The sequence below is a fragment of the Dermacentor albipictus genome, chromosome 1, assembly GCF_038994185.2.
Source record: "Dermacentor albipictus isolate Rhodes 1998 colony chromosome 1, USDA_Dalb.pri_finalv2, whole genome shotgun sequence".
Lineage (NCBI taxonomy): Eukaryota > Metazoa > Arthropoda > Arachnida > Ixodida > Ixodidae > Dermacentor > Dermacentor albipictus.
Window position 1 is genome coordinate 488180430 of NC_091821.1, and position 26219 is coordinate 488206648.

A 26219-nucleotide genomic window follows, 5' to 3' on the forward strand; every position below is an offset into this window, starting at 1 on the left:
TCAATAGTACAATATGGCTGACCAGAAGCTCATGCAGCGTACGCTTCCCTCCTTGCCTTCATGCTGCACGATACTGCTGCATTCGTGCACAAATGCCTTGCAACAATATTGAACACAATGTATAGCATTTAGAAGCGCAATTGGAAGTTTTAATACTAAATATTTCCAATTCCCGATTGCAATATTTAGCATTAATACCATCAAGCAATGGTAAAGGGGATCACCCAAGATTTTTTCAAGCCAATGTGGCTAAACCCCACATGCCCTCCCAAGAAAGTGTTCAGAAAGACTAAATGTTTGACAGGAAAGCTGCTTGTTATGCACGAAGTCAAAACTGCATCGCTGAATTGCATGCACGCAAGTGAAGTGCTCGGTGCCACCCACCTTCATGCCCCCGGGCAGGAGGAAGTTTGCTGTGGTGACGTTTGGCTCGGGCATGTCGGGCACCTCGCGCCGTCCCATGGCCATGGCCACGATGGCCGTCATGTGGGTCTCGGGGCCGAACACATGCACGGGCACGCCCAGGGTGCGCCCCACCTCCTTCATGACGCGCAGCCCTTCCTGGTAGTTGGGGCCCGCCCGGCGCACGAACACTGACACCCTGTGCTCGACCAGACGCTCCCTAAACTCCTGCAAGGCCTTCACGATGCCCTTGAAGGTGGCCGCCACGTTGGTGAAGTTGGCTATGCCACCGCCAATGATGAGCACCTTGCCTGCACGACAACAAACCAGAGAGTTTGGGGAAGGGCACCAAGGAGTGCGACAATGAACGACCGACTTAAAACAACAACAACAACAACAAAAAACGCAGGGGCTATTAGACATGCTGCAGTCGAGGGCTCCATACCAATTTAGCCACTTGGGGTTCTTTACAGGTGCATAACTAAACAACCTTTCAGAACATGTTAAGAAAATGCAATTTTAGGTGGGTTGATGAAATTAGGACAAATCTGCAGGCTCAAGTTGGGATCGGCTAGTGCGTGACAGGGGTAATTGGAGATCGCTGGTAAAGGTTTTTGTCCTGCAATAGACATAAATATAGGATGATGATGATGAAGAAAATGCTCCGAATTTGCAGACAACGCTGCCTTGAACGCGCAAGCCAAATATTATTCTGCTGTCTGCAGCACAAAGCCTGCGATAGATTGTTCTCTCCTGTGGCTTCAAAGAGAACAATCTTTATTTCCTGCTTTGATGCACGTCAGTGACAGTGTTGCATGAAGTATGAGACCCCATAGACACCAGCCACACACTTGCACACCGCTCCAACTTTCAAGCAAACGGTAAAGCGAGGAAGAGAGAAACTGAAAGAGCTTGGATCGGCTAGAGTGCTCACCGTCGGGGTGCTTGTCCGAGTGAGTCATGAGGCCGAGGATGACTTTGGCATATTCGTAGGTCTGCTGCTCGGTGGGCGCCCCAGAGTACTCGCCATAGTTGGCTAGCTCGCTCGCTCCACCGAGGTCACACACCGTGTCACTGCGTGCACATGGGGTACAATTATACAACGTAGCTGGTTCAACTTGTATTCAATACTTAGACTGCACCACAACTGATAAGCTGAAGCCATTTGTGCCACATACACTCAGATATTGGTGAAAAGAGAAATCACAACTTGCGAAGGAAATTCAAACGGGGTGCAGGTTAGCAAAAGGTCTCCTGCAGATTTCGATGGCCCGTCAGCACCTCACCATGCCGTGCAATTGAGAAGGCTCGATTGCAACTTGAAGTGCCCCCATGTATGCGTGCCCCAGGCGCACGCATTCTGCACTGCCAGGTATATTGTAGACTTCCGTTAATTAAACTCTGATCAATTTTATTTTTCTGTTAATTCGATACCGACCGAAGGTCTTGGCCAGTGCCCACGCATTTCTATGGGCCCAAACGTTCGTAACTTCAAACCTAAAATTGGCGTTCGTCTGACAATTCGAACTTGACTAGTCAGCATGCACGTGCCTGACCCCTATGGTGACCCCATAACGAACCCTTTAGTGGCAGCATCTGCCTCGGCGAAGCTTCCGGGACAGCAAATATATTCGCCACACGTCGTCTCACTGGGCATACTTCAGCTGGCGAAAATGCCCATTTTCGGCTTGCCTTAGAAAAATATTGAAGCAATAACTATTCAAGCAATAGCAGTACTTCACAATGTCCGATTATGGTATTTACCCGATTCTAAAGTGCACCAATTGCTTGCAAAGGAAATTGAGCTGAATGGAACTGGAATTTTTCTGTTAAAATCAACAGCGACTTCACTTGCGACAGTTGTAACATCATCTATCTGCTTGAATGTTCATTGTGTCATATGCAACATAGGCCGAAACGTCTTTTTGTATCCGATTGAACAACCACAAAGAACAAGTTAACAGCTTGCCATACCTTCCATTATCTATACATGTTCGACTTCCAGGCCATATGTTTGACATCTGTCATAATATATGGTACGCGGGAGTGGAAACATAAACATACGAAGACTGTGCGCCGTGCGGGGGCGAAGAGGACAGTGAATCTTGGCAAATACCCGCAAGATGGTCATCATCATCATCGACGCCGACTTGGGAGCGTCGGCAGTGGCGCCTCAAAAAGCGTGGCGCGAGAGTGTGGCCCGTGGCCCGTGGCGTGAGCAGTGCACGAGGTTCGGCGGTCGACAAAAAGCAGCTTCCTCGCTGGGCGTCTGGCCCATAGGAGCTATCGCCAACTGCGCCAATACGCCACACCTGAAGCAACACTGTCGCCCGCTGGGAGGTTACCTCGCCCCGCTCTCCCGCTGGGCACTGGTCCAGGAGGGCTGGCGGTCCGGAACCGGAGCACTCGAGCGTTCGGGTGAGCGGCCACAGGGCTACCCCGCCAGCTGTGGACGCGACCCGGTGACTGCGGCCGGCTACCTGAGCCCCGCAAGGCGGTCCGACCCGGCCGTCCAACCCGGCTGTCCGACCCAGCCGACCGTCCCGGCCGTCCTACACGGCTGTCCGACCCGCCGGCCGACACTGTTGTCCGACCCCGCTGGTCACGGCTGTCCGACCCGCCGGCCGACACTGTTGTCCGACCCCGCTGGCCGGCATCGGTTCAACGAGGTCTCAGACACGGCGACACACGCTTCCGCCGGAACTGTAGGCCAATCGTAATCCACCGATACATACAGTGCATGTCGCCTATGAGGCATTTTGGGACATTGTCACGTGTGTGTGCCGTTATCTGTGTCGTGTACGTCAATACCAGTCTGATGTGTGTTTTTGCTTTCGCGTGCTGCTTCTCCCTTTTTCTGGAGTGATCCGGCCCAATAACATCACAACATCATTGTAACAGTAAAACAATCTGGTTTCAAATCGCACCATGATCAAGAAGCATGAGAATCCTTTCTCATTCATAAATTTAACACTGTCATCCGGCATCAACGAGAGCGTAGGAAAAATGCCATCCCTTTCTGTCATATCTTGATGTGCATGTTCTTGTACAGAATTGACAAAGCATGCAAAATCAATTTATCCCTAATAATAATAATAATATTTGGGGTTTTACGTGCCAAAACCACTTTCTGATTATGAGGCACGCCGTAGTGGAGGACTCCGGAAATTTTGACCACCTGGGGTTCTTTAACGTGCACCTAAATCTAAGCACACGGGTGTTTTTGGCATTTCGCCCCCATCGAAATGCGGCCGCCGTGGCCGGGATTCGATCCCGCGACCTCGTGCTCAGCAGCCCAACACCATAGCTACTGAGCAACCACGGCGGGCTCAATTTATCCCTAGTTTTGCCATGTTGCAATTGATATCGTTCTGCAACTTCATGTACAATCATTGTGACACCATAATGATATTTCATACATATCACGTATAGTGCCTAAGTTATACTTGCTGCTGCACTTTTTTTTGTTATTATTTGCAAGTGTACACATGCATGTACTACCGACTGTGCACACGTGCGCATGCCCATAAAAGCGGCTGCGCGCTTGTATCTGTGTTTATTCTGACGAAGGCCGTGCCATGGCCGAAACGTTAAAGCATGCAACTTTCATAAGTGTGCCCCTTCGTTTCTTCAACTATATACAATATATATATATATATATATATATATATATCTTTTATGGGGGCGGGGGTGGGAAGGACTACTTGTTTCGGCATCTCCAGTGTCTTATCTACACTGCATGAAAACGGTTTACCCAGAAACGCACCCAACGTGTCCAAAAAGATTATGTTGTCAGCATGGACAGTGAGAAAGGAGCCCAAAATCACGCAGAAACCCTGGAATTCGCAGAGCTATCGCTTGTCTTTGCCGCCACTCAGTGCTGCCATCTTGGCATAGTTCGAAAGCTCGAAGTTATGTCTTTCAGTTCCCCACAGCCTTGCCTATGATGACTGCATAGGAAAAGCACAAACGCAAAGCAACCAGGGGTCGGTCTGATGAAGCTCACGATGCACGCTGCCCTCCTATTGGCTCAGTTTGCCAGAACGCCGAGAGGCACCTTCCGATTGGCTGATGCTATGGCAACTAGCTCCTTGAAGCTGCTGGCACAGCGCTTGCTTGCTAGGCCTGCCAGTGGGCATGCTTTGAAAACTGTTGACCTGCCATTTCTTTGTTGATCACACTGTGAACTTAAGCGGCAAATCGGCCTTCTAAAAAAAAAATGAAGTTAGATACTGGGCATGTGCTCACGGAAAGCAAAGCGCAAGCTCTCTCTGCTGTTGTGCCTGGTGGCCCTTCAGAGTGGGGAATACCACCCCGGCGACACGCAGTTGTCACGCCTCATTGTTCACTTCAGCACGGCTTGCTTGAAGATAGCAACGTCGTCTCTCCTGACTGTCACGAAGAGCCCATCAAGGCCGTTATGGTCAGTTGTTCATCCTGCGACCAAATTCTGGTCACAGATGAAGCAATTATGGGAAACGAGCTGATGGCCTCGTCAAATGGGATGTTGTACGTCCACGCCGAAGTTGAGGTCCGTGCAACGCTACGATTCTTCACAGCTGCCAGCAGCCCAACTTGGCACAACCCTGTCGGAGACTGAGTCAGCGTATCTTCCCAGTTCCCCTGTTTGTGCCAGTGATGTGGGTGTGTTTCGACAAAACTACTGTTGCAGGGAAAGGGCAACAAACCTCTGGATTGGTGGGACCTGAGGTTATTGGTTTCCAGATACCGGATTGGTGGAAGGGACGGAACAATGACAACGCAGGGCATAAAAGGAGAATGCAAACAGCTGTGAAGGAGAAGGGGGACGCTGGAAAACAGTGAAACACTCGACATGCAATGACGCTACCACAGTGTGCTCCAATAGTTGGAGCCGTGTTGTAAAACTCATCAATGTACTTTTTTTGCACATATTCCTTTCTCTTCATTCTCTTAAATGACGCTTGGAACCTGTTCTCCCAGCACCTGGCATGGCACCATCCACGGAAATTTCATTGGCCGCACAGACCCCCCCGACTTCACAACACCGCTTCTTATGGCAAGAGGTGGCAGTTGTGCGAGGTTATGCAGGTTATCGGTGAATAGTATTGAGCGAGTAGACTAACGTAATGAGCAAGCCGATATCTACACACGGTTGATGCATTCAGTGTTGTAGGCGAGTTGTTCACGAAGTGAGCATGCAGGCGAGACCGCTGCCGAGTTCCACGGGCCAGCTGTTTCATTTAGAACACAGGCACTATCCGAGTGGCACGCAAGGGAGAAGCATTGTTTGCCAACTAACCTGTAGATGACAGAGGCACCGCCTCCAGCAACCATGGTCCAGATGCGACCCTTGGCATTCAGCACCGTCAGTTTGAGTGATGCACCACTCTTGGAGTCCAGTTCCGCAATGTAGGCTTCCTGCACAAACAGGGCCGCACCGAAACAGCGAATATCACATCAGCCTGCCATCAAGTACCAGAGCTCTCGTACCTGTCGCCACGAAAACCATATTATGCTCATTCACAGCATCAGCGTGTGTGCCCGCGATTCTATGCTACTGCTCCGTCCTCAACGTTTGGACTTCTATGACTGGCTGCAACAGAAGCAATCGCACAGCATACCTGCACTAGGCTGTGTCCTTCTGTTCGGTTTTATTATTTTTAATCCATCAAAGGCACAATTGATGCATGGAGTTCACAACTGTGCATTCTTGGAAATCAACTTAATCAAGCTTTACAATTGTTTGCACAACTGTCAAAAAGTAACAAGCCATTGTGGCCTATTTTGCAATGTCGACCCAAGAATGCTGTAATTGGGGCACGGATTCTCCATTTCACTACTCACTGCTGCTTTTCCTTGTTTCCCTGTCAAAAGCATCACAATACTGACCTCTGTTGTGGCGTCTCGCCCGAAAGGTGGTGGAAAGGTGACGTCCCCCCACTTCTGTTTGCACGCAAACTCGGCTGTGGCGTCAAGCTTGGCTGCCAGGTCCAGGATGTGCACCTGGCCACCCGTTACCACTGCAAGCATTGTGCAGTACGTGTCATCCTACAGGGACTATGAAGTCCGGCTGCACATTTGTTTTCTTCAAGCCCCGCTTCACTAGTTTCTCGAGCATCCCACACCTTATAGTCACCAGCTTGACCATGACCTGACCGAAGCTCTCGCATCTCGTGACCTGTTCTGAATGCAGCAAGGAAAATAAAGTCTGGCGGCACATTGGTACTGTCACGTACAGTGCAAGTCGTGACACACCAAGCTTGAGTCTGAGCATGGTCAAACTGGTGATCATATGGTACAACATGCTTGAGAAACATGTGGAGGAACCTTGGATGTTTCAGCAACGCACATGAATCCTTGTTCTTTCCACCGCACTTCGAATGCAGTGTGCCTACATAATGAAGCAATAATACACAAGCATGCGACATGCCTTGGCAAAGCATGATGTACGTAAGATGGGAATAATCGCTCCTTGGCAGGACTGTGTATATTCTCACCTCACAACGCAAGCGCACTGCACTGGACGAAAGCAGAGGATGGAAAGCACTGAGGTTGCCATGCATTACTGGAACAACAAAGCCCTCGGCCAATTTTTTTCAAGCACATCGTGCGGTAGCACTGGGAAGGAGACTTTGGCGCTGTTTACTGAACAGCGAGCATCATGCGGTGATAGGTCAAGCAGCCAGTGCTGCAGAAAGCTCGGAGGATAATCGGGCATCCACTAGCACAAGGCATGTTCACACACCCGTCCTCTGTTGGCGGGACAGCTGACAGCGACGTTGCAACGTGCTACAATAAAAGTGTGCATGGTGCAGTAGTACAGTTAAACCTCGAAATAACGAGGTATTTTACTTTTCATAACCTCTTGTCCATAGAACACCATGTATTTAGAACCTCAATATAACAAAACGCGTTTGTGTGCGATTTCAATATAAAAAAATTTCCCTGCCACCACAAAGGAATGCCAAATCAATCATTCGAAACTTCCGCAAACACAGATGGTCAAATGATTGAATTACAAGTGGCTGCTTGCAAACGCACCTCTCAAATCACGTGGAGCGTAACAAGGACGACCGCTGAAGTGGAGCTGCATCATGTTCCGTATAAAGTCCAAGTGCGGTTAGATCCTAGCGTGCCCTACGCACGGTGTGCTTTACGTGCGAGTGAAAGTGTGCGAGGATGAGACAAGAAAGATGGTGGCTTCACGAGTGCCGCCTTCCCACGTGAGCAAAGAGAAACAGGGGAGGGAATATCAAGCGCACGCGAAGGGGCGGAGCAGGGGGCAAGTTCGCATGTGTCTGGATTTCCGACGTGCATCCCTGCTGTGGCTGCGCATAGCTGTAAGCGAGGCGAGCGCATACGCAGCTGTGCACCCTGCTTTAGAGGTAATCTGCTACATGTGCAAAGAGTGGGTGTGGCGAGAAAGCGTGGGATCATGTAAGCTGTCTTCCTGCACGTTTAGTATAGGAGATTGCACAATCTCAAGTTTCAGTCACCCGCTGGAGTGAGATGCAGACGAAGCATTTGTTCTTCGCTGCCGGCGCTTTTCATGATAGAGTCTACCCAATGCGGGCAACACTATCAGCCGTGGGGATGGAGCGCACATAAAATCGTGGCTTGCTTCACGTAACTCGTTCCACCGATGTGAAGGTATTGTCGATGTGGCATGAAACTATCATTCGTCGCAGACTCCCAAGTTTATCAAAATGCATTGTTTTCTCATACAAGCTTGCATTTTTCGATTGCCTGATAATGTGGGAGATTCTGCAGGCCCTCGTAAGAAAAAAATCCATCAGCAACTGTACTTATTTGCATAAAAGGTAGAATTTTAAATTAAAGGGCGAATTTCAAACAAGATTTTACCGACTTCGTTATATCGAGGTTCAACTGTACCTCCTTAATTCAGGAAATCTGATAATTCAGGCATGTCCTCTGGTCCCAGCAGGCATATGCATTATTCAATGTCCTCAAGCTCAATAATTGGGACGCAATTCGCAGCACACCAGTTAATTCAGACAAACCCCGAAGCGCAGCAATTGCAGAGTGCTGGAAATGTGCGGCGCAAGAAAGCAAAACCCAAACCAAGTGGCAGAGCCTGCATTGCCAGTGGAAACTGTACGGGAATGACAGGAACGAATAGTTTGTGCCTATTTGTGCATTTATATGCTTTATTTTTGCATTTGTCAGCGTGCCAATGCTGCGTTGGCCACGTGCCTTCGGAACTGCGTAGCTGCCATCCATGACGACGTGAATAACGGCCGCAGTTTCGTCTACAGCATTTGCAGCAAACAGTTTCATTGCGACTGTGTGTGCATTGGCTGCATGCGTTCAGAACTGCGTGGTTGCTATACATGATCCTGACGATAGTGACAGCAGTTTTGCTCACAGCAGTTGCGGCAAACAGTAGTTTCATTTTGACTCGGTGCAATGCACGCGCAATGTCAAACACGGCAGAAGCTGCCGAGGGTAAGCAGTGATTGTACAGCAATCCCCATGCTAGCATCAAACTCGCCGGTTACATCACGATGCTGGGGTCGATTAGTTCACTGGCAAGAATTCCAGTTGGGATGTACACGCGATAGTGAAAAACAAGTCTTGGGCGGAGACACGGTGGCTCATGTGGCGTGGCCATACTATGAAGGAAGTTGCGAGGTCTTCACTGCTGGAAGCACTAATCAGTCAAGAGATGACGAAATTGGCAGCTTCTGCACTGCTTTTGCTGAAAATAGATATGGGATTTGCGAATCAATTCAGTAAATAGAGGCATGTTGATGCAGTAAGGATTTTTTTAGTTCTCTTGCTACCCTCAATAATTCAACCTTTGCTTAATTCAGACATTTTTTCGGTGCCTTGAAATCCAAATTAAGGAGGTTTTATTGTACTTGAACGATCATTTTCAGGAATGGTACTATGTTTTCACAATGCAGCATGTAGTACTAAGCTTAGAGTGAAATCACCAAGTCGGTGTTATTTTATCAAACTCAACAAGACTAGCAGCACATTCAAACTGATTCAAGTGTGAGTCAATATACACGGAATTCTGATTTGAACCTTGACAATGTACTGCAATATTTTTCTAGAAGCTGAACAACTCAGTCACTGCCTGGCCACTGTCAACATAAATGGCAACCCTGAAAGTGGCAGGCTCTTTGCAGTCCTTTTATGCCAGTCTATGCAGTGGCTTCACTTTGGTCAGGCAACACACTCACCCAGGGGGTTGATCTCGAGGTAGGTGAAGTACAGGTCTACATAGACGTCGTACAACGAACAAATGAATGTGGCCACCAGGCTGCAACGAAAGAAAGGGGTGTCGAGACCGCAGTCACAACAGATGAGCACAATGACACTGACTGAAACACGAGATGCAGTTCAGACTATCATTAATGTAAGTGCTACAGTAGTTCAGGATGAGATAACATTGTACACAATTCTCATTTACCCTCTCACAGAACTGAATGTATATGCGTAGCATATGTAATACAGTGAAACCCTGTCACTACGAACACCACATTAACAAACTTTTCAGATTAATGAACTTTTCAGAAATCTCCTGCTGACTTCTTGTAGCTTCGATGTAAAAATATTTCCGCACTACAAACTTCATGTACACCAAACTTTTCAGAATAATGATCGTTGTTTAGTTTCTGTGTCATGTTAACAGTGCCTTGGGACTATGAACTAATAACTAAGAAAAAATTCCTGCCCCTTGCGGATTTTTGCACAACTGATTTGCAGCAAACTAAAGTTGGTCATAAGGTACATTTCATGCTTCAATATTTCCTCCTGGAGTCACTTGAACAGTAATGACACTTTTCTGTATATCATGCACTAACAAAGCAAATGTGTTGGCTACTTGGTTGAACATCTTGAATTAGGCAAGGTAAGAAAGACGGGGACGCAGAAGTAGTACAGAACCACCACACGCAGCGCTGCGCGAGGTTGTCTTCTGCCTCTTGTTTGTTCCCTAGGTCACACACACTAAGGTTGTTCACAGGACGCACTGGATAATTCAGTATTTCCTGCTTGTGTCCCCCTTAAGAACACTGCACCACCAGCTGAATGTTTGCGCAACCTGACAAGCACGGCATTTCACTCGGCCACCAATCCACGAAATGCTGCCCCTCTGTTCGGCAGACGGTTTGGCTCACCTGCGCTTGTCCTGCGGCAGCTTGCCGAGCAGTGCCTTGGTCACCTCGTCGGCACTTGGCTTGTGGTCGATGGGGACCTCCAGTCGGAGGGCCTGCAATGCAATCGCGAGCACTGTGTGAAGTGCCGTGCACGGCAGAACAACCGCTCACATTAATTTCTCTAGAGGAGTCAGACAAATGCAACATCACCGAAGTAAAATACAAATTACATAACCATCGGCCCAACTTATGTTCACCAAAGGAAGAAGGCACATCGCAGCAACACCCATTCAACCCTGTCTTGTGCCAGTAGACTCCATCATATGCCTGCAAATTACTTAAACGAGTGTAGAAACCAAATTAAGAGGTTAGCTTGACTACAGCATGTTTTGCATGCTTACGAGGAACGCTTTCATGAAGTACGACTGACAGCAGACGGCTAAAAAGTAAATTTTTACTTCAAGGTCCAGAAATTAAACGTGGTTTCCTTCGCCGGATTTATTATGATAGCCACCATGAAAATATTGAGAACAAAATAGTGCGATGCTAAAGACGATGGTGGCAACATTTTCAGAGCAGTTGCACATGTGTTTGCCAAAACGCAGCTGGAAGACAGCAGTATGCGTCTTCACCCTAGCTTCAGTGTCAACGCACATGTGCAATTGAGCAGACGACGGACGAATTTGTAGTCGCGAATGCTTTGGTGGTTCATGTGAATGCCATTACGTTGGGTACTCACGATTTACGTCACTCAAAGGTTATTCCACCCTTGCTGGTGGAAATTTTAAAATCTCGAATTGTGCCATGGAAATCGTTTCGTATTGCCATCCTTAACTGGCTTTCTGTTGTTTTGGGCATCCATTATGTTACCCCAGTAAACCACTAGCTGCCCACTCTTCGCGCCATGCAACCTGCCAAGCTACGCTTCTAATCTCGGCTATCATTCCAGCTATCCACACATATCTGCTGTGTAATTCATACCATTGTTTCTAGACTCAGCGTTACAAGTGCCATATTACATTTCATTGCTTGTTGCAGAGTTCATAGCACCCACTAGAGTTTTTTTTATCCTTTGTTTTTTGCTTCACAGGTTTATACAATCAGAATGCATCAATGATATTACATATTAAGGACAGCTCAAGGCTGGGCAAGGCTTTTGAAATCAACTTCTTGATTTCTTCATGAATTTTGGCATGTAAATTGGCACAAATATTTGAAATGTTTCCCAGATGCTTCTGTGAAATTTTCAGAGATCCCTTGAGAACATTTTATTCAGCGTAATTTTTCTTTGCATTTTCTGGAGGACCAAAGGAGCTTGAAAAATGCAATGGAAGGCTAGCCGAGTATTGACTGCATAACTAAATGCATGCTGAATGTCACGACAGTCTGGCTTTTTTTTTTTTTTTGCAACGAATTTTTGAATTGTCACTTTTTACGTTACTTTCGCATTGAGCACACTTTTGGGGTGAACGAATAGACACATGATAAATTTATAAAATGTCAAGGTAAAGTGAGCGTGTCACAACCTGCACTGTGGCGCAAAGGACACAAAAAAAAAATAAGCAGACTCAAAATAGGTGATACGGTAACAGAGAAATTACTTTAAAAGCTGAGCAGAAAGAAAAAAAAGGTTTTTAGAAAATAGCTCTCAAAGTTTCACCTTCTCTTCAGTTCTGCAAAAGGCACCAAATTTGTAGTCTTTGGCATGTTTTGCGATGTGGAGCATCTTGGACATGTGCCTTTGATCTTGTGTGCCTTTACGGTGCTACGATAGGTATTGTTACATGATATCGTGACAATATGATAAAAGAGTAGGCTTGCAATGTGCTTGGTCACGGGTCTGCTTGCCGACGCGCGAAATGCCTAGCTGTCGGCTTGAGAAGTCTGCACGTTGCGCGCTTAGCTGCAAATTTGAGGATTGCGTTCATGAAGCTTGGTCGCGAAGTCCGTGCCACCGATGCTCAGGATGCTTAGCCGTGGTTCACTCAGAGCCACAGCTAAGAAAACCACTTCTGCGTGGTTTCCAGTGATGATATTTTGGGATCAGGTAGAAAAAGGTTTCGAAAACTGAAAATGTGATTTTCAAAAAGATCGCTTTCACGACCATTTTCCACGATGCAAAAGCCACGTCCCCCATTAACGAGACTAAAAAAGAATGCACATACACCAACAGTGGATATGTTTAACTTTGCATGCACACCAAAAGTTACAAAATATTGCTCTTGCTTTCTGCCAGCTCTGTAGAAATTTTGTTCTGGCTCATGCTCATAAGAAAAAAAAAAAGGCTTGTCAGCATTTTTGTAGTACACTGATACTGAGACTGCTTAAAGGGCCCCTCACTAGGCCCCATAGCAAATTTTGGTCATACGATGAAAATTGTTACATGTCCTATAGCGAGCGTTCTGCAGTAAAAATTTCAAATCTGCTCATTTATAGCCGAGATAGAAGTATTTCAGTGCCGCGAACCCATGATTTCAGGAGGCGAGCTCAACTGCATAGTGAGACACTCTCCACTTGTCTCGTCTAGCCTCCACAAGCGAAATTCGTTCCCCTGCGTTCTCCTCGAGGATCGCGTGACGCATATGTCTGCATACGCCTTCATTTTTTTTTCTCCTCGCTTTTTTTTTTCGGCACTGCACATTTTTCAACTTCAATTTGTCCATTCAAGCAACAGATCATGCAAATACCAGATGTTGCCTTGAATAATTCTCGAAGTCACATGTCACCATGAGCGATGTCACACTGCAGACCCGAGTACGTAGGCGCAAGGACATCAGCAAGTCACTGTGCGGCTTGGAGCGCGGTCACCGCGAGGGAAAGGGAAACTTGCATTCAGATTGCAATTTCAGACCTTTCCGGGTCACGTAGCGATGTAATTCTTTGCAAACATGATCCTTAATGCACACTGTATGCTCTGCGCTTGTAAGCTCAAAACGGCCAGACCTGGTGAGGGCCCTTTAAAGGGGATTTTCTTCATCAGGGTTTAACCTGTGAAAAAATGCCTGGTCTCGTATTTCGTAATGCTCCGTTTCATTTTGAATTCATATCACATGTTAAGCGAGTGGCTATTCCCAGCAATAACAGCAGCATCAGAGCTAATAAACGAAAAAACAAAGATGAATCATTCAAGAATACAGCCCCTGGTAGTGAAATTTAACTGCACTCTTCCTCCACCAGAACACTGCTGACAGATGGGAATCAAACCTGCAATATCCTGCTCAACAGCGGAAAAATACAGCTCTAACAGGAATCCTCCCCGATCACATTACAATGAACATTGTAGCAACAAAGGGAGCCCACGTAGCATTAGTGCTGGTCACCTGCTTAGTTGGGAAACAAATTTGAGTTCGCATGGGGAGCCAGCAGTGGCCAGGAAGGCACTCCGACAGTTTGAATGGGCAACAAATATGCAGCTACCACAATCCAGAGACTCCACAGAAATTGCCACGCATCTTCAATAATAAGAGACGCATACCTATATCAGCATTTTCTTTAGGCCAATGCGTCCAGATGAGCTCTGTCGATGGCCACGTGTGCGTTACAAAAAGCACGCGAGCTCCTACATTCTACTGCACTGGTGCCCAGTCGGGCGAGGAGTTTGACGCACGTGCCTCAAGACGAGCGGCGCATATGACAATGGGAAATTGCAACACGTGCTGTAGAAAACTGTCTCCTTGGCACGCTAGGCTGTCTGCGTTCCAGCGCTGCTGTTGGCATGCAAAGTATCAGCACTGGTTGCCCACAGCCAAGAAAGCCTCCAACTGTCATGCAGCTGGCCTGCATCACTGGGAAGGCCTTTCGCAAGCACACTGCTCACCTTGGAGTCGACATCGCCAATGTCAACGCCTCCTTCGTGGTGGAACAGGATGGTGTCTCCATTCCGGTGAGAATAGATGCACACGTATGCCTCTTCCTCCTGCAAGGCATCAAAATTTTCATTCCAGCAGACATAGACATGCTTTTCATTGGAGCATGCATGTCCTGAATGTGTTGTCGCCACTGATCGTCCGTGGTAAAGTAGTCGGCAAGGCTGACACCAGCATGAGGTCCACCATACAAAAATATGTCCGTGCCCTTCCACTCTGAAGAATGATGACCAGTGAAGCTGTGTATGTGGGCCTTAATGGCAAACTGCACCTCCGCAGCAGGTCGACCTGGCATTGCTCCATCTTTGGGATGGCCTCGCGTATGGGGAGTGCTCAACGCCTGCTTCACCTCCACCGCAGGTGGGCCCTGCATTGCACTATCTACACAATCTGCCCACGTATGGGTAGTTTTTTGCTTACAATGACACGAAAATTTCCTTGGACAGTAGAGGTACACAGCTTCGCTGCAAAACCTTTCACTCCGTCAGTCATGCGCTTTAGCAATGTTTGTCACACTGCAAGCTCGGCAGTGAATGGATATCGCCGTCACAACCACACATTACAAACCCAGACAATGCATTATATGTGGTCAGAGACGCAAGCAAGAATGGTTCCTGTCATTCTACTCCCAGTAATGAGTAGAAATGAGTTCGGTGCATTATTTCAGTTGGATGCTACACAACATTTGTATCACAAATTTTCGGCATTCTGACGTCGTCCAAATTATTAGTTTTTGGCCCAATGTTTATCAATTAAACGTTAATTGGTATAGAAAAAGTCATCTTACTTATTGGCATAAGGTAAAAGTAGCATCTGGTTTGCCAGGACCTGATGGTGGTTTTGGATCATCCGATTTTCTGAAGTAAACAATTACATTGCAGTTTTACTCCTATTAAGTACATCACGAAGATCTTTCACTCGGGTTTATGTCACATTAATTACCACGAATTATGTTAGAAATCTTACTGAACCCTTATACAGGTCATATTATAGCAGTGGCATTTGAATACATTCTTCAGCTTGTCGTGCAAGAAATACAAACACCTGTGCGAAATACGAGAAGGAACAAATGACAATTTGTTCAAGCAATAATTACTGTTTGTGTAGATTAGAACCTGGTAAGTGAATATCTACCACGTAACCTCCTCATTAAAAGTTCCATTTCAAGGAACACTTCAAGTTTGGCATCTATGTTCAGTGCTGTGGCCTCTCGGAAAAAAAGAAAAAGGATGTTTGGGTGTTGCTTGCTATACCTCAACCCCGCCCAGAAAAAAAAATTCTAAATTCACCTGCATTTGTAACCACAGCTTAAGTTAGGCTGCAAACCTTACATGGGCACTAGAGCTTGCTTTGAAACTATCTACAGGCTGACAGCCTACATCACACTAATTATGCACAACAGGTGTAATGGTTTTCCTGCCTGTATGTAAATTTACGCTGATTGTTCATGCAATAATGATGTCAAGTTCCGATTTCTGCACAGTTATACCTTACTTTTGAAAAAGTTTACACAACCAGAGAATTATCTAGTTAAATTGAAAACCAATTAAAATGCTCGTGAGAAAAACAATCATGGGACAATGTGAAGCATTAGAGGAGGTTTGAACCTTCTTCTCAGGTCTAACCCGCAAAGCAACATGGCACAGGGCCATAAACGCTGAGTGACAACCTGATCACCCACTTGAAACTGTACAACAGCGCAACAATGGTGTTGGCTATTGCAATTGAGACCTGGCATACCCTCCATATTTTGCCCATACGTTCCACTAAAAATATGTTAAGTCCCCTTTGTTGCCTAGGGGGTATTAACATATTTGGCTCTATAAATGTGTTTCGGGGAGTTGAAAGAACTTTGTTAAACACAAAACATTGTATGATTTAAGTTTCATTGCATTGACATTTAACTATGTTTAAAACTAGTCTATCGGAAGGCTACATTGCTATGGCCAAGAGGCTTCACGCAGCAGACAGGCATACAAACCTGGGTGTGCTTGCAAAAGGGTTCAATGATGAAATGTCGTAGGCATCCCTTGGCTCGTCCAACCTGCAATGCAAGGTGGCACACGGCCATCAACGCACAGTGACAACATCATCAACTACATGAAACTGTACAACAGGGACTCTTGGAGCATAAAGTCATTCAATGTAAATATTTATCGAGCCTGGCTGAAGCAAAAATATGCCTATCGAGCCTGTGGTGATACCAGAGTAAACCCTTCAGGTTCAGTAAAGCCAGGTGTCGGCTTACAAGTTTGAACCTACATCTAACATGTGTCAAGAGGCTATGTTATATACTGAAAACAACAAATGCCCCTTGGGATAGAAGCCGACATGCACAATTGGCTCTTTGCAGACAACTCCATTCGTATGACAAGCACTGGTGACATTTATTTCACCAAGAGTTATCCCAAACAGCAGTGCAGAGAAATGTGCAGGTCGGTCCACTGTGCGGCATGTTCCAGTGTTGTCTGGCTACGATGCGCTCAGTCTGTCGAGTTGCTGGAAGACACGAAATGCCGTGTAACACACTACTGTTGGTGAATCGGGAAACGTGAACATCTATATAATCATTCGAAAGTATCGTTCTTCCAAAATGGTTGTGAGGGAGTGAGAGTAACATATGTAAGCAAATACATACAGAAGAATTTGCAGTTATCGACTGTTGTGAATGTGCTACGCAGCACAGCGACGTTATTTGGCGTGTCCAAAAATACTGTTGTCCTAAACATAGCTCTGCCCTTGATTATTCGCATTCTAGTAGAAGTGAGTGTACTTATGTGCTTTCTACATCTCATGGGTGGCAGTGCATGAATTAAATTTTTCTCCTTGAAGCTCTTCTGGACGTGCGACTGCACGGCAGGGTGGCCACGCGCAACAAAAGAGAAAGGGCGGTTTGATAGCAGACGATGAGCAGCGTGCACCGCTCCTGCGCCCTTTTGCGCATGCGCTTGGTTTCCATCGCTTCCCATACATGGCGCTGCACGGAGCATGAGCTACACACTTGCGTGTTCCCTCTAACAGTGGACCGCCCTGTACAGTTCCACCAGTCCTGTACATGAGTACAAATTGTGCGCTTATGCTTACGAACTTTACATTCAGCATCTCTTGGTGCATTCTCATCTTCTGGTGTGGTGAATTATTCTGTTCAATATAAATAAGCATCGGGACACACAGCTTCCGATATACATCTGGTTACAAGATGTTTCCGGCCATGTTCAGTGGAATCAATGAAATACTAGGCCATCTCGCCAACAACCTTTTCGTTGTTGTACAACCAAACACAGGGCGGGTTCTTCAGTATAAGCTGAGAGACCCTATAAACCTTGGAATTGTTCTCTCAGCTATATTTCAGGTCTTTTTACCTTGATGCCAAAAGTGGCTACAAACCTAAAAGATGGACTTTCAATTGTGCTCTGCAATGAGGCAGTTCCATCATATATTTTAAAACAAAGAGATATTAACGACAAGCACCAGAGTGAAAAAAAAAAGGAGAACAAAAGCCGGACCCACCTCGACCTCTTTGTCCATGCGCTGCTTGACCCAGTCCTGCACACTGTTCAGGTCACCATTGACATGGATCAGGCCCAGCTTACCCCGACGCTTGATCAGCTGGTCAGGCTTCACCACAAGCTTCTGCAACACAGGATGGTGACAATGATGAAGATTTTAGTTCCATCATTTCTTTTCTTCTAGCTGCGTCCAACAACTATGGGATGGAACATCATTACATGACCTCATGACAAGACAGCAGCACATGAGCAACCAAGCCAGATTAAACCTTCTGTAGTCTTTTATGCAATTTCCACCACACGAAACGAGAAGAAAGGGGGTTAAGATTTTTATTAGCCATATCATAAGAAGCCAACAAACACTGACACCAAGGACAACATAGGGGAAATTACTCGGGCCTAATTAATGAAATAAAGAAATGAAATTAATTTAAATGAAAGTGGATGAAGAAACAACTTGCTGCAGGTGGTGAACGATCCCACAACCTTCACATTACGCGTGCGATGCTATACCAATTGAGCTACCGTGTCGTCGTTTCCCCATCCAATTTCTTGGGCATTTATGTTTCCTAGTAGAACCCTGGGAGTGTTAGCCAATGCCACCACTCACAAACCTTGGCGGCAGATGTGGAACATCCTTTGTGCTGCAGGCGTCACAAGAACGTGATATTTTTGGGTGAAGGCATTCGGTCAATAAACCCATACATACCACCTGAAGGCATCAATGTTGCTGGATTCAAGACCCTCGTTATGTAAGAAACTAGAAGAAAGGGGGTTAACCGAGGGGCCCGATTTTATTAGTCATAAGAACCCAATAAACACTGACACGTAGGACAACATAGGCGAAATTACTTGTGCTTAATAAATGAAATAAAGAAGTGATAAATTAAACGATATTAAGGTGGATGAAAAAACAACTTGCCGCAAGTGGGGAGCAGCAGTTGGAACTAGTGTAATTAGTCATATATACCTCTGACCACAGCTAATGATCAGCATATAGTGCTTTCATACCAGTATTCACAAACCGACAAACAAACAAACGTTAATTTTTTGCTCTGAAAGTGCAGAATCAAGGGGTGAGAAACAAAAGCTACTCATTAGGCAGCTTGACAAAGCTCTCTCACGGATAGTTTATGTTTGTGTCCATGCCTTCTTTCACTTGTGCCCATGACCTTGCAGTGATCTTTGGCAAGTCTGTCGTGAAGCATGGTACTTTTCTCCAGAGTCATGCTGCATTCTATAATAATGCTAATTCACATCTGCAAACAATACTGATTGGAAACATGATAAAAATGCTAACTTTGATTGACTGATTTGTTGTAAAATCAATTTAGTGTGTGAATTGGTTGAGCGAGAGTGAACTGAAGTAAGTGAATTCGATCTCCCGGTGCTACTCCAGAACTATGAAGGATGGCACAAAGACCTGTGTTGGATTAAATTCGATGAACTGGCGGTGTTCTACACGACTCCAGACCTCTGCACACACAGGTTGTCCTGCAATCAACCCAGAACCTGCACGTCCAACCACAGAACACTGTTCCCGTCAACAAGGTGTGCAACAGTTTCCTGCAGCCATGCAGCACTTGCCTGTGTGGCCAGCCAGGGGTGGCTGTTGCGCAGGGTGTCCCAGCGGGTGTCAGGATTGACGACCGCAAACTCGCAAGGGGCAGCTGCACCCGGTGCCAGGTGCTCATTGAGCAGCCGCTTTCCCGTAGCCTCGTTGATCGCCTTGGCCGACATCCTTTACACTGCAACGGGGAAAAGAAACAAGCCATTCGTTACCTGAACAAACTAAAATGCAAGGCGTAAGCCACTAATGTGACATTAAAAAGGTACCCAATTAAATCAAAGGTTCAAATCCTTCAAGAGCTAGAAAGGATACTCACAGATGCCAAAGCACCTTAACTAATCCACTGTGACACTTGTTTCTACAAACCAGTTTTGGTACTCGGGAGGTCCCTGCATCATGATGTGATAAAATGGCCTGCTCCTTTACCGTGATCACTGTAGCTGCCACACATCAGTGCAGCAAGGACAAACGTATGCTTATATTTATAGCAAAGATGTTAAGGGGAATTCTGCAACATTTTTGATGTGGCAATGAAAGTAGACAAGGAGTGGCGTGGCCACTCTCCGATGTCAATCAAAAGGCAGCCAGCAACACAGCCTGCACGGGAGCCCCGAAGTGGCTGTATGACCAGGGCGTGGGCGACCATGTGCAGTCACCGTTGGCGAGTGCAGTGGCGCTTTTTCTTGATTTAGATACCGACCCGCCCTTTCGAGCATGAGCCGATATTTCAGCACGCAGGCAAATATGCCTCCCATTACTAGATTGTAGCTGTTACAACTGACCTCGGAAGTACCACCTCTATGATAGGAAGTGGGGAAGGTTAACACATAGGTAAAAAAAAAAAAAACATGGCCATGTTAAGTTTATAGTGAATTCTTCATTCCCACATTACCATCACAAAAAACCTCAACTTGGGCAGAATGATTGGACACATCAAAATGATGAAAAGGTACGAGTCCAGAATCTCACATTTCCTGAATATTATTCCCTCAGGAGACTATGCTATGGTGTCGCTTGCTGTTCAGGTATTGAGTACACCAGTCCTGAAGACCTTGACCAGTAAAAAAAACACCTTATATTGCACTTGCCTTTAATATCAGTATTCCCTGCCGCATAATAATGTTGATTTTCTTACTTTCAAAGCAAGTTACAACTTAACCCACAAAAAACCGAATGTATAAATTAGATATGGCAAGTTTTATGGATCAAAATGTAACTGAAGTGCGGAGAATTTAACACAAAGCCAACAGTAATGTTTTTCGCATGCTGCAGCAAATTTTCATCTGCAGATGGCTCAGCAAGCCAATTATAAATCCATCACTAGACTAATTCACTTCTAACTCAAACAAGCTTTGATGGGGTGAAATACACACATCTATACTTTGCCTGAATTTATACAGCTAGTGCACATCAGTGTTGGTGCAGTAGTTTCTCATGCACAACTTGAAAACAACCAGTTTTGTAGAGAACTCAGTGGCAATTGGCTATTTTTTAAGTTTTATTGACACAACTGCAATTTCAGCTGCCATCTCCATTGGTGTGCATTTTTGTTTTCCTCCACATGGATTTGTTTACACAGAGAGGCCTTTACAATTTTATAATCACTGAGCATAAGGAAGAATCTTCATGAAAATTTGCTCAGTGTCTACTCGTTGGCACTCTTTACAGGTGCAATTTCTTTACCCCCCATTTTTTGAACAGCTGCATTCACCAAACTTTACTGGATGAGTAAGTATGAACCTTTCTTTCATTTCCACGTAAAAGGCCCTATGACATTACAATGCAGGGGGAAAGGGGAGGGGGCCCAAAGGTTAACATCAATTGTTTCACACACACACAGAAGAAAGCAACAAACAGAAAAGATAAGGAAAACGTGAGAACCTGTTTGGAATTTTTAAACTTGTCGTGGCACGTTAAGACATATATTGATTTTCAAATAAATTAAATGGCGATGACGGTGCCACAAGGTATAAATAAATCATTCCAACGCAGCACTGCTCAGTCGGCACAGGTGACACGCAGCAACACAATGACAACAAAACGCCAGGTCACTGCACGCCAGAACAACAACTGTCTCGCGACGGGGCACCACACTTATCGGACGCCAAGGCTGGCCATTCTGGCAAACCCGATGTTTTCCAACATGCGAGATCGCATCGTATTTTCAGTGCCACCCCCGATACCGGCTTCTCGGGATCCCGTCGTCGAAATTCTATCTCCCCCACACGCCAAGGCAGCAGCGACTCCTCGAGCCTAAATGCTTACGTGTGTGGAATTTACACGGCAATCACGAAAAGTAACAGAATCGAGAAAAAGAAAACAGCGGACGAGAATGCGTGGCGTCAGCGCCGCAAGGCAGGACACGGCGCAACCAACGGGGCCTGCGGGAGAAAAACAAACGCTCCCCTTCGATGTTTCCAAGTGAGGCCGTGCAAAGCCGGAGAGGGCGCGGGGCAAAACCGCAACCCAAGGTGGGGGGGAGAGGGGGGGGGGCGACGCCCGTACGAGGAAGGGCAAGGTCACCGGGCTACGAGGAAAGTCGGCCGGGGCCGACGTCAGTAGCCGTGGCGCGACCGGAAAGTCCGCCCGCCGAACGGCGGCCCATTCGAAACGGGCACACCGCTGCATCGCGCTGCGGACGCCGAGCGCAGCGGCGACGTCTGGTAGCCGTCTGCCGCGCTCCTCGCAAAATGTATGAAGAGCGCAGCCGTAGGTGCAGCCTCGAGCATGCGATGGCAACGCGAGACGACAGACCCGCGATATGACGGCGACTCGCGTGTACCGTTACATCGAGGCGGCCGGCACATGTCGCGACTGCGTGACTGCGATAACGGCGCGCCACGCACAACCGCCGTCGCTTAAAAACGCGTACACAAGAGTTCGGATCGACTGCATGCGAGGCGATTTCCGCAAGTTCGCGCGATATGCTTGAGCCGCGTAACACCGCAGCAATTCAGTTAACGGGAATGGATCACTGTCAGTGGCGTAGCTAGGTCGTCTGAAACCCGGGGCCCGTACGTCTTCTGTCACCCCCACCTACGGGTGTAGGCAGGAAGGCGAGGATATCAAATTTCCGGGGAGTGGGGAGGAGGGGTGATGTTTTAGCACCAGTACAACCGCCTAGCACTCTTCCCTCCCCCCCCTCCCCCCTTCGCTTTAGTTCCAAGAGATCGCTAATGTAGCAGTTATAAAGGCCGTTTTATTTTCTGCACCAAATAGCACAAGGTGCTCCGCTAATAACGTGTGATAGGCGCATTTGCGCAGATCAATACACATAAAGCTTTAATTAGCGATTTTGGAGGTGGCGTTCCATTTGCAAAATTGAAGCCCGACAGTGATATTTTGCACAACAAGTTCAGATAAATCGTCGTAGGTATTACGGCGTGCAGTATTTTGGCTGTCACCAGCTCTGAGCCCAAACGAAAATTAAATAGGGCGCGGAGATCAGCGTCACTGACAAGGTATCAGAAAACGCCACATGCTTCCTTGCTGCGCGGGCGCCAATGCTATGACGATCACGAGTTCTCTTCATTCTGATCCATAAAGCCTTTATTTGCTGCTATTGGCAAACGTGATCATCCGAGCTGCGGTACTGCCACAAGATTGGAAACGGAATAGAGCACGCTCCGCGTCGATTCGTGGCGACACCATGCAAAAAACGAGAAGGCCACCATGAAGGCCGTGCCAGCGAAAGCTTGTGCTACAGTTGGTCTGCACTCGCAATGGAGAGGATAGGGAGAACGACGTCACTGGTGCAGCATTTCACATTTCTTTCGGTACTGCCATGCTGGGCAGCCCGCAGTGCTGAAATACTATGCTCTACACCCAATTAGGGCGACTTTGTTTAGAGAAGCTTTTGTTGAGTTCATGATATGAATTTGGATCCTCGATTCCCGATTGCAATGTTTACACTGTAATTGCAATTAAGGAGTTATTTAAGATATCCTTATTAATTATCTACCATACTTTGCACGATGCCGAGTTCCTAGTAATCACAAAGACACGTAACCTGATAGAATACCGGGAGATTTCCTCACAAAATTCACTTTTGTAAAATTTCGTGCAGCTGAAACAAGACACTGTATTTGTGACACGAAGTCACACAACAACAACAGGAGGGAGTGGAGGAAAAAAAGAAGGAAAAGTAGAAAGACCAACCAGACGCACGTCCAGTTTGCTACCTTAAACAGGGGAAGGTGTTTAAAGAGGGCATCTCACCAGACCCCATGGGAAATTTTGGTTATATGCTGGAAGTTATGTCTTCTAGCTGCGGTACTGCCAGTACAACCGCAAGAACCGTTCTGCCGCAAAAAAAAAAAAATTTCAAATCGGCTCATTAGTAGCCGAGATAAAAATATTTCAGCGCCGCGAACCCATGATTGGAGGAGGCGATCTCCACTGCATAGCGAAACACCCTCTCCACTCGCCCCGTCTAGCCTTCACAAGCGAAATTCCTTCCCTGCGTTCTCCCATACCGAACCTCGAGGATCGCGCGACGCATACGTCCCAGCCCCTCCCCCACCCCTCATTCATTTCTTTATTCTCTCTTTTTCGGCGCTACGCACTTCCGATGACGGCGTCGCGCGCGAGCTGTTGTCTCGTTCGCGCACGATATTGCGCGCTGTGCACAAGGACGCATGACTAGCGGTATAATTGAGTGCTACACGAATACTGAGGCAGAACATGCGGATCGCAGAGCATGATCACGCGCTGGAACACGGTACAAAATGGCATAGTTTCGGTACCTGCGCACGTGACCGCACGACCGTGGGAACAAACGGGCGAAGTGGAAGTACATCTCTCTTGCTTCGGTGCGAAGTAAAACAAAAAACACGCAGACATTGCGTGTGTTTTATTATTTCTCTAAACTTCAATTCGTCAATTCAAGCAATAGATCGCTAAAACAAGATGTAGCTCAGATCGCACAGATAAGCAACCAGCAACAGATCGCACAGGTATCAGATGTCTTGAATGATTCTCGAAGTCACGTGTCACCACGATCGACGTCACACTGCGGACACAACTACGTGGTCGCAGGCACACTAGGACGTGATCATCCGGCTTCGAGCGCGGCTTGGAGTGAAGAGGGAAACGGCGTTCAGACTGAAATTTCATATCTTTCCGCGGCGCGTAGCGATGTAATTCTTTGCAGACACGATTGTTATCGCGCAATGTATGTATCATGCTCTGCGCTTGTCAGCTCAAAGTGGCCAGACCTGGTGAGGGGCCCTTTAGGGAAGCAAAGAAAGGAGGAGGGAAGAAGGTACTATCAGTGAGAATAGTTGCGGATGTCCATAACTGCATGCCTATAATCGGACACTAGGCCAGTCGAGTTCATGAAACGTAGAAGTGCCCGCGTCACTTTGTGAGGCTGCGACGCGTGGTACCATATAGTACAAGAATCTTAGCCTCTGAAAATGGTCTGCTATCTAACCGGTGCTGCTATCTAACCGGTATGTGCTGATCACTATAGTGCAAGAAAAGACGGTAACTATCAGGCACAAAGGATCAGTCACAAATACGATATAATTAATTACCATTAAACGACTTCACAGACAGCCTCTCAACAATATTAGAGCCTGCTTGCAAACAATCTTTCCAGGGATGAACGAATGCTGTATGACAAACTTTATAAAAACGTTAAAAAGGCGCACATTTGATGCAGCGATAATATTTACGTACCGTTTATTGCTTCCCTGCGTAATTCGCAGAGAAAAATTCACAGACAATCACGATACTGCCTAATGCGAAATCTGAGCGCAGCTCTATAAATATTTTCATGTCGCGATATAATGGCTGGCGCGGACGGTCTATCTCGCGCGCTGCAAACGGAACAAAGTGTGGCGCGACTGCCTCGTTAATTGGGATATCATAAGAGGCAGTGCGTGGGTGACGCCGGGGCGATATTCACAGACGACAGGCGCTACTCTGGCGCCATCGATGCCGCACTACGTTTTTAACGCGAAAGCGTAAAGAGGAAGCATTAGCTCGGGCCCATCTTCTACGCGGCCTATTCCAATAGATGTAAAACGCAAAAAATGCTTTTCTGAGATAACCATAGGACCGATTCTAATGAAATTTGTTGCATTTGAGAGAGAAAGTTAACATTCTAGTGACTGTTGGAAGTGGAATTTCAATTTAGGGCATGAATTTTGTTTAAGAGACTCAAAAATTCGAAAGGCTGAATAAAATAGAAGCACATAGAAGTTTACATAATATAGCTCTGCATCAAGAACAGATGTTGCGATACTGTAAACGGCAACCATTAGACCATTTAAAGCGGACAAATTCCGCGTGTCATTTTATACATTACGTGAATTTACGTTGTGTACACGGGTTCTGCAAAAGCTCTATTTTCATATTACTAATTTTTTTTTCAGACACGTGTAACAGCAATTTTGTCCGCTTTACATGCACTATTCGATGCAATTCACAGAATTGTGATATATTTCATTGCTGAGTGACCAGAGCTGTAAACTCTATAGTTTCGTTTTCAGAACACTTTCCATTTTTGCCAATTCATAAAAAATTGACAACCCAAATAAAAAATTCGATACCAACAGTCACATTAAGTTTTTCTTTCAAATGCAACAAACCTCGTCAAATTTGGTGCAATGGTTGCCGAGAAGAGGGAATACCCCTTTTGCATGTATTTGGATAGGAGCACCTGAGCTAACGCTTGCTCGTAAGAGCGCCGTGTAGGGACGGTCGAATACTTTGTTATTCGATTAATCATTCATCAGTATGTTGCCTTTAATCGTAC

The 26219-nt window shown here is 46.5% G+C and overlaps 1 protein-coding gene across 2 annotated transcripts in view; it reads right to left on the bottom strand.

The window, feature by feature from the left end:
- The window catches only part of ATPCL (ATP-citrate synthase), a 117735-nt gene that overhangs the window by 41483 nt on the left and 50033 nt on the right, over positions 1 to 26219 (bottom strand). For both annotated transcript variants that reach the window (XM_065445286.1, XM_065445291.1), the window contains exons 2-11: positions 19474 to 19634; positions 17888 to 18010; positions 16359 to 16421; positions 14329 to 14427; positions 10533 to 10624; positions 9594 to 9673; positions 6274 to 6404; positions 5684 to 5802; positions 1337 to 1476; positions 385 to 713 (exon numbers count right to left, since the gene is read on the bottom strand). In XM_065445286.1, coding sequence (XP_065301358.1) covers positions 385 to 713; positions 1337 to 1476; positions 5684 to 5802; positions 6274 to 6404; positions 9594 to 9673; positions 10533 to 10624; positions 14329 to 14427; positions 16359 to 16421; positions 17888 to 18010; positions 19474 to 19626 — 1329 coding nt within the window. In that variant the 5' untranslated portion in view covers positions 19627 to 19634. The remainder of the gene's footprint in view (positions 1 to 384; positions 714 to 1336; positions 1477 to 5683; positions 5803 to 6273; positions 6405 to 9593; positions 9674 to 10532; positions 10625 to 14328; positions 14428 to 16358; positions 16422 to 17887; positions 18011 to 19473; positions 19635 to 26219) is intronic.